Source organism: Apostichopus japonicus, chromosome 20 (assembly GCF_037975245.1).
Source record: "Apostichopus japonicus isolate 1M-3 chromosome 20, ASM3797524v1, whole genome shotgun sequence".
NCBI classification, from domain to species: Eukaryota; Metazoa; Echinodermata; class Holothuroidea; order Aspidochirotida; family Stichopodidae; genus Apostichopus; species Apostichopus japonicus.
The window spans coordinates 20,173,440-20,188,030 of record NC_092580.1 but is presented as its reverse complement, the minus strand read 5'-3'; the positions used below and the strand labels follow the sequence as shown (position 1 = coordinate 20,188,030).

General features: G+C 38.3%; 1 protein-coding gene across 4 annotated transcripts in view; it reads right to left on the bottom strand.

Annotated features, from left to right (window-relative positions):
* Positions 1 to 14,591, bottom strand: part of LOC139960963 (uncharacterized) — a 16,671-nt gene extending 2,080 nt beyond the window's left edge. The window contains exons 1-12 of one of the 4 annotated variants that reach the window (XM_071959697.1): positions 14,434 to 14,591; positions 12,468 to 13,212; positions 11,613 to 11,783; positions 9,811 to 10,111; positions 8,873 to 8,977; positions 7,849 to 8,002; positions 6,543 to 7,023; positions 5,580 to 5,791; positions 3,995 to 4,125; positions 3,277 to 3,374; positions 1,862 to 1,948; positions 1,122 to 1,195 (exon numbers count right to left, since the gene is read on the bottom strand). In XM_071959697.1, coding sequence (XP_071815798.1) covers positions 1,122 to 1,195; positions 1,862 to 1,948; positions 3,277 to 3,374; positions 3,995 to 4,125; positions 5,580 to 5,791; positions 6,543 to 7,023; positions 7,849 to 8,002; positions 8,873 to 8,977; positions 9,811 to 10,111; positions 11,613 to 11,783; positions 12,468 to 13,205 — 2,552 coding nt within the window. In that variant the 5' untranslated portion in view covers positions 13,206 to 13,212; positions 14,434 to 14,591. Of the gene's footprint in view, positions 1 to 1,121; positions 1,196 to 1,861; positions 1,949 to 3,276; positions 3,375 to 3,994; positions 4,126 to 5,579; positions 5,792 to 6,542; positions 7,024 to 7,848; positions 8,003 to 8,872; positions 8,978 to 9,810; positions 10,112 to 11,612; positions 11,784 to 12,467; positions 13,213 to 13,707; positions 13,830 to 13,871; positions 14,196 to 14,226; positions 14,410 to 14,433 lie in introns of those variants that run through there. The other 3 variants (XM_071959694.1, XM_071959695.1, XM_071959698.1) reach the window with 3 other exon arrangements.

The following is a 14,591-nucleotide window of genomic DNA, read 5'->3' as shown; positions in this document are numbered from 1 at the left end:
ACATGACTGTTACGAGGACTGCAGTTGTGTAGCATCACATCATCCAGGCTACATAGGACCACATCTTTTGATCTTCTGTTTGAAGCAATAGGATTGCAGATGCTGCAGCTTTCCTTTAGACAGGACGTCTAATTAGAGATTCCATGGGAGAAGAGAATGACCAAGTCATCCAAACCTTGCCTCCCTTATTGTGTTGTATTGTATTGTGCTGTACTGTATTGAATTGTATTGACTTTGCAAATTTGGGTATAAAAATTTCACGTTTTACATTTCAAAACAATCATTACTTTTTTGCACACTGTCTGAGTGTAAGCTCGGCTCATCACCGATAAGTATCTTAATACCTATCACAATCACTCAGTTCTCCTCTTTGTTCACTACTCATAGAGATGAGAGACACCTCTAGTTATACAATCATTATAAGACATCAACAATAAAGAGGCTTGAGCCATATGACACTATTGTAATTCTAACTCTGTTCAGAGGAGTTGATTGCCCACCTGTAATCCCCATTTAAGGTTATTTGTCACCCTACTCCTTCCCGACCTGGGAAGCCTTCGTTCACTGCAAGTTTAGGATGATAAACGAAAAGCTATGCAATACTGAAAAGAGTTAATACTGTGGTAAACTGAAACACTTTCAATTCATATTTCAGCTTGCCGTGCAGTATTTGGTTATGGCATAAGCCTAGTAGGCCATGGCCTAGGGCCCCACACATTCTGGGGCCCTACATGTAGGTTTATCTCCTGCAAATTAACTTGACACTTAATGTAGTGGGTAGAAATATTCACCCTTGTGTCAAGTGTAAGTATAGTAATGGATAGTACATTCCCCAACCACCCAATCAAACAGTTCACATACCTTTCACCTTTGGGGCCTTCCCATTTGGGGAACCGACCACTCGCTAAATGACCCAGCATACCATCAGTTATAGTAAACAGGAGACCACCCCCCCCCCCCCCCCGGAAAAATCTATGGGTATCTAAGATTGTAGAGAACCTGGTGATTATCAGATGAAGTACTTCCAACTCTTAACAACCCTCTTCTCTTTCCCTTCAAGTACTCCCACCCTGCCCCCACCCCACCAAAAGAAAATGGAGGGGTGCAAATATGTGTCTCACCTCTGATGAGACGACTTGTCCATTTCTGCTTGCTTCAGCTCCTCCAGCAACATGAAGACAACACTGCCAACCACCTGATATGAACAAATCAGAAGAATGATGAAGGTTACTTCTGCTTTTTTTCAGTGATAGAGTACAACCAGTTAAATACTAGAAAATAGACATCCCAAGTCAGACCATGGCGAGAGGGAAAGGCACAAAGAAAATTGAACTTGTATAATGACTTAACAAATTTCTTCATGTAATATTTCTTCATCAAAGCAAGAGAGAAAGATCTCGAAGAGAAATAAAATGGTTACAGATAGTTGAAGCAGAGGTTACAAAAGCTTACAGTAGCTTTCCAGTGAATCTCCCCAACCATTTTTGTATATCTATGTACTTTCATAATTTGCATAATTACTACCGTACTTAGTAATTTACTCTTGTTCATACTTCTTACATCTGTTGCAGTGCTCGAAATCAAGTCTAAAATGAACACTCATGTACCACTTTGATGTTTATCAGCTATAGTTAAAAGCTGCTCAAAATCCAGTGTCCCCTTATATATACAGTGTCATGTGATCGTTACATGATCTAATTAATATTCAAGGTGACAAGAATCAAATGGAGATCTTCAGCAAGCATTGAATGTGGATACTGAGTTGAAGCTATTTAAACTTTGTTCAAATTATAAGGGTTTTTTAATGTCACTCATACCTCCACATCCATGAAACAGAAAGTAAAAGGGCTATAAACATTACCTCATAGCTGCAATGACAGTTTGTCTCGACCAATGAACTCGCTCCGTTAACTCGACTGGAAACTATCGCCAAGAGTAACTTAACAATCTAAGGAAGGAAACCCAAACAGATATATTAGCAAGCCAGGAAAATTAACTTAAGGAAAGGTTTAACTTACGTGTTTACAAAATTAAATTTACAAAATTTACAAACATGATACATATTAACAATTTCCATTAAGAGATTTTTGTTTACAATTAAGGTTCATGAACGACTTCAAGCAAGGAGCACAGGATGATGAGTTGGTTGAGGAAAGATATTGATATGTATTCAATGGAAGAGAGAACAGACTTGGCATTACCGAGGAGGCCTAAAGTTGTATCCCCTATACTGAATGATTTACTGATTACTAACTACCATGTTACCTGTTCTCATCTAAACTTTACATAACAGTAATACCCTAGCTTTCAGAGTCATTCAACTTCAATATTGCTGCAATTTTCTATACGAACAAAAGAAAGTATTTACTCTCATCAAACACTTGTACTTAGCTTGTTAGTATCCTTTATAAGTTATTATACAACACCTAATTGTATTCTGGTCATTTGATTGGTCAATTGCTTGTTGATTGCATGCAAAATCCACTCTATTCCATTCTATAAAATAGAACCATGGGTTATACTTTTTTGATAGCACTTTTTTCAATGGTAAGAGAGCAGAGAAACATGTCCGTTCAAAACAATCTGTTGCATGAGTGCATTTTACCCATCTTAATATAATATGTTGTATAAAACAAATAATGAATGGTTTCCATTCATGCAATAGTGCAAATATTTCATTCGTTGAAAGATGTAATTTGTTCCATTTAACTTGGCTGCACCTCGTTGAATGGAACATTCCATCTTTCAACTCATGAAATATTTGCACTATTGCACTCATAACCATTCATTATTTGTATACTAACAATCATTGCAATTTCTGCCCAGATTGGTATACCCAAAGTAGGCTAGGTGAGATACATCATCTGCTTGTTCTCTGATACGGATATCATATTCATCCTGCTGCCGTTCTCCTTTTCAAGTTTATATCAACTCCAAGGAGGAACAGCTACACCACTACTACCTCTATGGGGGAGAGGGGGGGGGGGTTTCTCAAATCACTCTCTATGAGGGCCAGAGAAAAATATTGCTTGGAGTGAAAGACCAGACCGAAATGAAAACATCCATAGTGATTGAACAATGTACAGGATATCCAAGAAGGGTGTACATGTGTAATTCCTGAAGGATTTTGAATAACGGATTAGTGGACAGATCAGGTTTGTTGTGGTCTGCAATCGGTATCATTCGAGGGCCAGTGGGGTCACCTACTGAGATACCCCGCTCTACAGACACCCTGTAGTGTTTTCCTATCCTCTTGCTCAGCGCATCATACGTTACCTCAAGTCGTATTAAAGTCACCCCGTCTCTGCCAAAACTATCCTCGGCCGATTTCAGTGAGGTTCCCCACTGGTAAATGTGAGATAGAGGACAGGAATCTGGAGTAAAATAACGATCAAAGTATTACTTCAATCAAATTCAATTTGTAAGTCGTTTGATCAAAATGCTATAGCTTTGGCATAAGGTTAAAATTGTAACAACACATCAAATTTACTACCTTTACACGAATCATCAACTCTTTTATATATAATCATACAAAAGTGAATAAAGTAACACTGATACTACCAAAGAAAAGTATTCTATATTCCAAGTAATAGATATTACGAACTAAGCAATATATAAATAAATAACTCGAGCCAGATGATACTGTTCTTGTGGATCTAAAATTGATTTATTTTAATTTTTTTTCTTCTTTCCTTCTTTGTCACTTCATTGTTGTGCTTAATTTTGTTTATCTCTATAAGGACTGAATGTTAAGATAATTTGTTGAAAGGAAGGAATTTTAAATGTGAATATTTCATTTTACAGATTTGCAACATCAGTTATTGGAAGCATTCAAAGCACCACATAGCACAATACTAATTATCGATTAATTTTTATAGCACAAATCTGCTCCACTAATATCTAGTCCAGAGTTTTACTCAAAGAAAACAGGTTTTTCATGCCCAGTATTATTATTTTTAATTGAAATTCCTTCGAAAGGTTGAATTTTCCCTACCTGACTGCGAACAAATAGGAAGCATTCCAGCAACAGCTGTTGTAGTAGTAAGAGCAGACATCCATGTATCCTTACTGCTGGATGAAGATAGGGCTAAAGACAGGCCATGCTGGACCAAAAGAGGAACACACCTTAATAAGGATGAAAAAACAGAAAGAAACAATCAGGAATTTAAAACTTAAATTTAAAGAGAATGAGTTATTTATTCTCTAGAAGTGTTGTAGCGAGTCATGCGTGACTCATTCTCAAGTAGTATTGTAACCAGTCATGAGTATCTCAATCTCGAGCATTGTTGTAACAAGTCATGAGTGACTCGTTCTCAAATAGTAATGTAACCAGTCATAAGTATCTCAATCTCTAGCAGTGCTGTAACCAGTCATGAGCATCTAGATCTCTAGCAATGTTGTAACCAGTCATGGGTGACTCATTCTCAAGTAGTAATGTAACCAGTCATAGGTAACTCTAGCAGTGCCACAACCAGTCATGAGTATCTCAATCTCTAGCAGTGCTGTAACCAGTCATGAGTATCTCAATCTCTAGCAATGCTGTAACCAGTCATGAGTATCTCAGTCTCTAGCAATGCTATAACCAGTCATGGGTGACTCATTCTCTAGCAATGCTGTAACCAGTCATTAGTGACTCGTTAGATTTGTAACCAGTCATAAGCGACTCAATCTCCAGCAGTGTTGTAACCAGTCATAAGCATCTCAGGCAGTGTTGTAACCAGTCATGAGCATCTCAGGCAGTGTTGTAACCAGTCATAAGTGTCTTGCTCTCATCAGTGCTGTAACCAGTCATAAGTATCTTAATCTCGAGCAGTGTTGTATCCAGTCATGAGTGACTCAATCTGTAGCAGTGCTGTAACCAGTCATGAGTTTCTCATTCTCAACTAGTGTTAAAATGAGTCACGACAAACTCATTCTAACCAGGGCCGTAACCAGTCATGAGCACCTCAATCTCTAGCAGTGTTTTTAACCAGTCATGAGTGACTTGTTCTCAGGCAGTGTGTATCCAGTCATGAGTTCTCATTCTCAACCGATGTTGTAACCGTTACCATTCACGAGTAACTTGTTCTCAAGCAATATTATAACCAGTCATGTGTACACCATCTTCAAGCAGTGTTGTAACGATTCATGCGTAACGCATTCATCAAAAATAAAGAGGCTCAAAAAACATGTGAATTATTTTGGGCAGAAGAGAAAGCAACCAAAGGCATACATAAACTAAATTTCAGTCAGGAAAATCTCTTGTTGGGACTCCAAATGGTATTAAAATGGAGGACCAATGCAAGGACAAACAATCCCAGGTATTATTATTACACTACAGTGATAAAGATGCTAACAATGTACAAAGGAGAATTGTGTTCCATTTGGGGGTGGGGGGGTTATCATGTTTGATACTTTTTATCACATATTCTACTGAAGGATATGAAGAAAATAGGTTAGCACAGATTCCACAGTGATTGTACATTTTTTTTGTCCTATATTTAATATTTTGGACTATATGTTTAAATTGCGATACCTTTAAGGTATGACAAACAGGGCAGCTGGTCTGATCTTAACAAGGCAACGTTGGAAATCCTTACCATTTGAGTTTAGAATCTGGAGTGTTTCTACAAAGGACAGAGATCACTCTCCAACCACTCTCCCTGACTGGTTTGCATGGATGACCTTTGACCGGATCAAGTCTGAGGATGGTTTGAAGCAGTTGGACTACCCGGCAAGGCTCTTTCATCCACTCAGCGAGACGTGACTGATCAGAAGATGCCCTTCCTCCTCTGGATCCGGTCTGGGTAAACTATGAAAGTATAATCAAGAATAAAATATAAGACTTGAAGAGTACCATTTAAATAGCTGAATCGCTTTACCGTTACCAAACTTTAAGACTGACTCACAATTTGACAAAGCTCTAAGACACTATTGCTCTCAGTTGAGTAACTCTGTTATCCTTCTTTGTTTGCTGGGGGATTTCGAGAGGGCTAAAAGAAGGACAAGTTTCCATCATAGCTTTTGACAGACTGGAAGTCTTTATACAGTCATCAAAGGCTTTCCATTTGTAGAAAATAATCATGAAACAGATAAAGTTTTAACAATGTAACCACCAGTTTAAATTTGATCATTAGTGAGCAACAATTATGAATTTAATAAAGGCATCTTCTGCTGGGTTGGTACAAAGCACAGAAAATGGTTATTCTTAGTTGCCAAGCTGCATCGTAACACATAAATGCTGACTGATAACTGAAGAGACAGAATTGTTACTCATACTTATCCGCATCTGGTAACTATGAAACCTTCCACCTGTTTGGCTTAGTTTACAGATTCAGAAATTTACAAGACTAAGTTAAATACATAATTTTTGTTTTTCTCCTAAGTGCTTTACTCATCTCTCTCTGGCCATGTAGAGCTAGTACCGAGGCAGTCTAAGATGATATGCTCTGTTGTTTCCACCCTGTATCCCCTCCCGATTATGGTATTCATATAGCATCGAAGATAAATCAAGATCAACTCTGTTTTAAGTACAGGAAGCACAAGAATTGTGGAAAACTCACAGTAATTGGAGCGGATGGGTCAATCTCCTCCACACATGTGTCCATTGCATCATGGATTTCATCACAGCCAGCTGTGATCATCTTGCATATCGACCTACTGTAACAGCAGAGTTTGCTTAAAGTTTGGAGACCCGGTACGAGTGCCTTGGCCCTACACTCCACCACCCGCTCCTCCAGAAACCTCTCGTCCACCTCATGATGGGAGGTAGATTCCGAACGGGAGCGGTTTCTAATTCTCTCAATCAGTGTCTCCAACTCCTGGAGGTAGCAATCCAGTTGTTCTTGAATGACTGGGATAATTTTGGCAAGATGTTGTTCGGAGAGGGAGGGAGTGTCAGGGGCTACAGGATGCCTCGGCAGAGGTACAGAGAGGGATTGTGAATCTTGGCTTGATGAACTAAGGAGAGATGAGATGGCTTGACAAGCAGTCCTCTGTCTGGAGGCACTCGTATCTTGTTGAACTGCATCCAGTGGTTGCTCTCTGTACCAAAATGAAAACCAGGAACAATTACAACTCAGTGAAATGAATATGTGCTCTAATAAGACATGTAAGTGTTTGCTGCAATAAAAATCTCAAGAAACAGGTAGGGTATGAGATAAAAGTGAACAAGGTTTTCCAAGTGCTGATTCAAAAATTGCAATACCGATGATTTTTCTGAAACAATCTGTAGATAATGACAAATTTACTAGGTGAACCAAATGCATCCAAGTTCCAGTTGCTGAGTTAAACATTATCTTCATTTTCTCATACAAAAATCCAGAAGAAAAGTAAGATGATAATCTCAATTGCCTAGAGAAAGATATCCTTTTAAGTTCTCTCGTTGCTATTCAAAGAATGGCCAACTGTAACTTTTAAAAACAAGATATGTCTATTTAATCAAAACTGGACCAATGCTGCTGTCATAGCAAGATACCTATCTATAGACAGACCTCTTATAATAGGTAATGTCACAGTTTTTGGTACGTATACTTATGCCACAGACATTTCAAACTAATACTGAAACTGTAGAAGCTACAGATCAAGATATACAGTAGCAATCACTTCTTCACATGCATATATACAAAGTGACTGGTAACCAACCTGTTGCAATGTAGATTAAAGTCCCATGTGATGTGCTATTATACTTTGGACCCAGAACAGAAGGCTAACATTCAATGCAGAAAAGTTCCAGTTGGGAACAGCCACTGCAAATTCTGGACTTTTAAAGTATTTACTATGCATTTAAGTTGTCTTATTCAAAATAAAGTGAACAATTGCAATCTACCTGTGACCCCCCAGTGCCCCCTCCCCCCCATAGTAACTTACATGTCAGAGCCGCTCCCACCAGAGCCAGTGGAATCCATGGGTGTACAGCCTAGTGATCTGTTAAACATGGCAATCAGGTCTCCTGATCTCTCCATACTGGACTCCTCTTCATCCTTCATTAAAAGGCCAACCATTAGAGATGGACCGACACAACCTTAAAATGTGAAGTAACAATTTGCAATGTCTTAACATAAAGAATAAATTCCAAAACAATGTGGAACCCATTATTCCAAAGTCAATGTTTCTTGGGGGTTTTTTTGTTGGGGGGGGTTTCAGGGACAGAATATCGACACTTAGTCTAATAAACTCTAATAGTACACATGAAAGACTCACTTTACAATAAACACACAGATTCAGCACTAGCATTGTTATTACCATTTAATATTGTAGCTAATTATCTACACCATTTGTTTCTGTGGTAATGGATGAAGGGGTGGGGGGGGGGGTGAGAGAGATACTTGCAGTACTTGCCTCAGTGAATCTGATGGAAAGTGGAATGGGAGTACACAATTTTTAGAATTAAGGTACAACCAGCTGTCTTAATGCCAGGAACCATATAAGCTATTCCTGTGACTTACTATTTCCACATATATGTTATCTTTACAATGTTACTTTCTTTTTGTATTAATGTCAAGGATGAGCTATGTTTGAATTTGCTTCTGTGTTTTGTTTTGTTACTTTAATGTGAACCTTGTTGACTCATTGAACCCAGGGTGTTCAACATCATCGTCCACAATCATTGTTTCTTTTCTGTTCTGTTACTATATAACAATTAAGTACATCATGATATCGCATACTTTGCCATCTTAGACATGTATGCAATATTGCCCTAAACCATGTCCTTTTAGCCAACTTTCTCTGTCTAGACTACATTACATCAATTGCATATGATACATTCTATTTCCTTATTATTCTATTTCCTTATTCCATTCTCTTTCCGTACCTGCCCAACATTTAACGAGACAATAAGAGAGGTAATTGATTGTAATATGTTATTTGAAACGTCAACGAAAATAGGAAATACCGTTTGAAATTCGTGTCTTCAATTGTGTGGCGCTGCCAAGTGTGGGTGGGCTCCACTTCTTGATCAACAAACTTGATGAACTCCTCCGTGGTGAATCACTCCTAACTGCTTGATCAGATCAAACCAAAAGCAAACAATTTCAGATAATGAATTAATCAATGTATCTGTTTTAATTATTTGGATTTGATGAGCTTTGAATGAAGGAAAGACAATGCAATTTACCATACTGTGAATAAAACACAATTTTTCATGAGACAATGCAGTTACTATATATATAGTGATTAAAACACAATTTTTTAGGGAGAAGAGGGTGGCTAAGGGGGAAGTATGTATATTAGGAAAGTATGTCAATGGGGGGGGTGTCCATGGGGTAGGGATATAAAGGGTGTCGGCCCTGCAAAATACTTCATTCTAAGTTAAACCTCCGTGAAACCATTGCCATAGTTTCCAAAAGACAAAAGAATTTGAGGATGGCCATAGTACTTAACAAACTAGCTGACCCGTACAAACTAGCTGACCTGTCTCCTACAGACAATTAGCTTCTATTAAAGTCCCAATAGGACATTGATTGGATTGAACTGAGTCCACTTATTTGAGTAGCAGTTCATGTACTAGTTGTGCCTTTCCTGAAGCTAAACTGATCCTGAGTGTTCATATTTCAAAGTACACATTTATTTTAATGGTCTGTTTGCATATGTGTTTTTACAGTCTGTGATGGAAAAAACAAAACAATTTTGATGACAATCATAACAGCAAAATGCTGTTATATATATATCTATATCTATATGAAATAGTTTGTTTGAGTTGAATGAATAATGTGCACAAGATGTATGTGTAGACTGTAAATAACTTAATAATCATCAATCAGTTTCAGGTTATCCGATATTGATACCCCAAAAAATATATATATATATAAATTAAAAGCAAAAAGCACAAACCTGGGCTTTTAGATTTACTTGGTCTATTCTGGTTTTTCAACGGGCTACCCTTTTTGGTCACTGGTGACCTCTGACCGTTCAGTTGCTTAGCACCTCCAGTCATAAATAATGCCTTTGTTGGAAAGACTTGCCGGCTCGGTGATCCAACCTGAATTAATCTAGGGCTTTTCCGAGGTGATGGACAATTGGATTTGGAAGTCTTCCCATCTTGGCAAGTCCTCTGTTGAAGGTTGCGGAACGACGTCTGTGTTTCGATGATTTCTCGCTCTTTGAATTCTAGCTGTGTCTTCAATGCCTCTAACTGTTGAACATAACAAATATTTCATGTTAGCAAAACTTCATTAGTATTGGGTAAGCATGATAAAATAAACAGCAACAACAACAGCCTGGGCAGTTGAGGAACATCAAGATACATTATGTATCATCTGAATGTTACAACAGTTCTGCTTTGTTGTGCATATATACCATGGCTTTTCTTAAGAATTTTTTTAATGGGTGGGCCATTCCTGAATCATCATGACACTGTCTAAGCAAAGCACCACCATCAGTTGGGACGTAGCGTAGCAAGAAAATTCTTGCCAAAATTCTTGCCAAAATTGCCTCCCAGATTGCCGGAAATGGCACTTCCCAGGCCTTGTGAGTTGAGATCTCATGGTTTAGAAATTTACACTTCTACAAAGAAAAGGTAAATTACTTTGTAGCGGAAAATATGAATTTATATTACTCTAAGCCCTGCTTTATTCATTGTTTTACACAGGTAATTGAAGATTTAAGCATGCAAGGACATTCTGTTGGTAGCCGTAGCCTATATATGCTGAAGGGGAAGACATATATGGGGAATTTAGATTTAATTAAATATTAGGTTACGGGGGGGGGGGGGGGCAAATGAGCTGAGAGGGTGTGCCGTGTTGGTGACTTGGGAGAACAGCTGCACCCTAGTTAGTATGTTAAAGAAGGCCCTGGTATATACATATATATAAGCAGTACCTCAATATTCTTAGCTAAATCATTGGGGCACTGATATAATGAAACTGATAGGCCTACATATAACACATAGATTTAATAAATATATTTATTAACAGCTCTTTCACTTTAGACTGCTACACTGTTCATGCAGGTTAAATCTTAGGAGCTCCAAACATTTATTTTTGTTCTAACAAAACTTGTGAAAACCAAAGCAAATGCAAGGTCATCGCATCTGTGATCGTGCATAACTGTATATACCTGATGAGCAGTTAAAATATCCTAATGTTCTTTCTCGAATGCCATTCCTACAATACGTGCCTACAATTTTGAGGTTGCACACTACTGACTAAGTGATCAGAAGCCTCCACCTCTTCCTCCTCTCCCCCCCCCCCCCCTCCCACGACAGGCTATGGCCCTGATCAACCATCCATGACAATTGTTGAAAGTCTAGCAATTCAAGCTGCATAGAAATAACCAGTCCTATTCCCAAAAGCTGGCTGCACACTGCTCGACTGAACAAGGTCCCATTCAGTCAGTACAGTGTGCAGCCAGCTTAAGTTAATATCGACAAATAGAATTACTTGCATACTAAAATACATTGATCTGATGGCACATTTAATACATTCAAATAATCAGTAGTTACCCTGACAGATGAAATAGCTATGTAACAACACATATCATTACTTTAAATTTGAACCAAACGTGTGAGAGTCTTCCCGCCACCACGCCGATCCACTGACAGAATATTACAAAAATAGTGTACGGTATATAAGTATATAACCCTTATAAGCAGTCAAGATTTCTCAGTAGTTAATGAAGTTTCCACATATACCTACCTCTCTCTGTAATTCTTTTTCCTTGTTGACTTGCTCTCTCCGCTTTTGTTCATCTTGCTGTATACGTTCTACCCTTAACTGGCCGATATCTGTTTGTGCTTTGGAGAGGTTCTGCCTCAAAACCTCAATCTCCCCATCCTTTCTATACTTCTCAGACTTCATTGCTTGTAACTGGGACAAGAGAAAAAATTGTGAGCACTTTAAGTAATGTAGAATGGAAATAAACTGTAATGTAAATATATAATGAGACAGCTAACTACTGAGAATGATAATTTCAATTCAGTGTTTCTTTAATATATCACCATTTTGCATGAATGGATTCTGTTAAATTTAATGTTGAATATCCTATTCAATACTAAATCCGACTTTTTCAGAAAAAAAACAACAGTTTTTCATTAATGCAGTGTTTTAGTACACAGAGTACCAAAGGATAAATTAATGAGATCATTATACTGAGAAAGAATACAATTGGATGAAAATCTATCCTGATGATATCATAGAACATTTACTGAGATCCACTTCTAACATTACTTAGGGAAGATCTAGCCAGTCTGAATAGGTCACATTCAAAAACACCGTATCTCAAGTTCGGGACCACATATTGAGATGGGGTGCTCGACTAACAGGATGAAATATTTAAGGTTTAGGTCGTCTTTATAATATCCGTTACCGGAATTGCCCTCTATTAAATTTTTGAAAACTGATCACAAGCATCTGAAAGCAGTAGTCCACAAAGATGTTAAGGGTTGTTCTATTGAGATGGGTTTTTCAACTAACAAGGCAGAATATTAGTCTTATTTTTCATAGTCAATCTTATTAAACCTTTCCTGACTACGTTTCCAATTTTAAACTAACCTTTTGATTGAGATGCTCTGTTTCAGCTTTGAAAAACTCCAGCTGTTGTTGCAGCTTATGAGATTCGGTCTGCTCATCCTGAGTACCCGATGGAAGAGCTGAACTATCCACCATCGTGGTTCCTTTTGGAGGTGTCAGCAGGTTCCTGACATTTCTGTCCCCGCTGCTTCCTGTTGCTCTCTTCTTCAAGAAATTGTTACCACCGGTTACCCCTTGAGAGGGTTCCGTCTTCACACTCCTCTTGCCCAGCTGATGGAATGGAATGTTAACGTTGGTCTGTACGGGGCGCTCCCTTGCTTGTTGAAAGTGGGAGGGGAAGGGTCTCTCTTTCTTTCTGAAATCAGAGGTAGGAAGTCCCTGCTGTACTTGGACATTGTTCAGCTGTTTTAGAGGCTTTTGTGAAAATTGTCTGGTGGATGAAGAAGGTGCCTTATTGAATGAATTCGCAGAGTTTGAAGGAGCCTGAGAAAGTGCCTGCGAAGCTATCATATCAATTGCATCTAAATCATCAGCCGTAAAACTTTCTTCAAAATCTTCAAATGGATCTTCACCGTCCTCTGCTTCTGCATTCTCGTCAGAGTTTAGACGAGGCTTCTTCCTGGGAATGGTCGATTCCATTCCGCTCTCTTTCTGAATATGCAAGGAGTTACTATTATGAAAATGATTGGTTGACGAGACTTTATGTTGATGATTCCTAGAAGATTGAACTGGTCCAGAGAACAATGGATTAACTGCCATTGTAAACCTAAGAAAAAATAAGAATTAAAAACTTAGTATGTTATATTAAAGGGGCCTACCCGAAGTTTGGAGCTTCATCTGCGACGGAGAACAGGCCGTTTCAGTCGAAAACGTACGAAGGTGCTTCTCTTTGGCGAGAGGAGACCAACAACACTAATGTTGACATCTACAAATGTTAAGTTCATTTATGGGTCACAGAATAAGAGAGCCAAGATTATTGAATATTTTCATAGCCTGTAATTCATATGAATAGCATCATGTTGCACTTAATGATGAAACATAAAACTTCCAGTGACTTTTTAACTGTTTTTATATGAGATTTTTACATTGTACAAAGTACTAGATTCTTGTAAACTTGGGCATTTGGCCATCATAAAACACGGAACCATCAAAACACTGTCAAAATGCCATGCACCTGTCCCTATAAATGTATACTGTAGTGTAGGTACCAACTATAAGTTCAAGTCAACATGGGAAAGGGAACAACATCAATAACATGTACCTGGATTTACTGGAAAAAATATGGTCACCTTAGCCTAGGCACTCCCTTGCACAAAAGTTGTTTCCCAATCCCATTCCAGTTTATATTCTCTGCACACGGTACTTTCCGTTGATTACTTTCCTCTGAAAAATTTGGGCAGAAAACAACTTTCTTTTTCCACTTACATGTACACTTTGTTTTCCTTTAATTTTAAGATACCAAATCCAGGATGATGAAAATAAGTAAATTCCCACCAAGTGACCAAAAGACCTCACATCCTGGCTCTTGTGGTTGTGTGGAGTGCAACAACATTACATAGCCTAGGTAGCTGTGACTGTGGTTAAGCATTAAAGTTAAACTATAAAAGTTAACTTATACTAGTTGTGGGGTTTCTGCCCTGCTACAACATTATGTTACAACTGTTCAAATCTTGAAAATAGGCTACTGTAGGTCTAAGTAAGCTTAGACAGTTAGAGATGTGAAGTGTCACTGTCTAATGTCTATCCCAGCGTAACGCTGAAACCTAGGCCTGATGCTCACAAGACACAATAGACTAGACAGGGGTGGCAGGACATTACTAGTCTAGGCCGTACTCCATTTGGTTAAAACTTCAGTTAACGCACTCTTCACAACATTTTTAGTCATCGCCACCAAACGATAGCACTTATCCGACGTCAAACTATTCAAGTTTAATATTTAAAAAATTGTTCTATTCTTCAAGCGATGTTGTAAAAGTGTTTGTTTTACCTTTCCAATAGCTTCAACCTTCGTAAAGTCTTTTTCACTGTGATATTGGCCACTTAACATTGCAACACTACCCTGTACCAAAATAACAAGGCCAACTAACTCCATTGCGAAAGCACATGCGGTTTACATTTTTTCAGGTATACCCGCGGAACAACAGA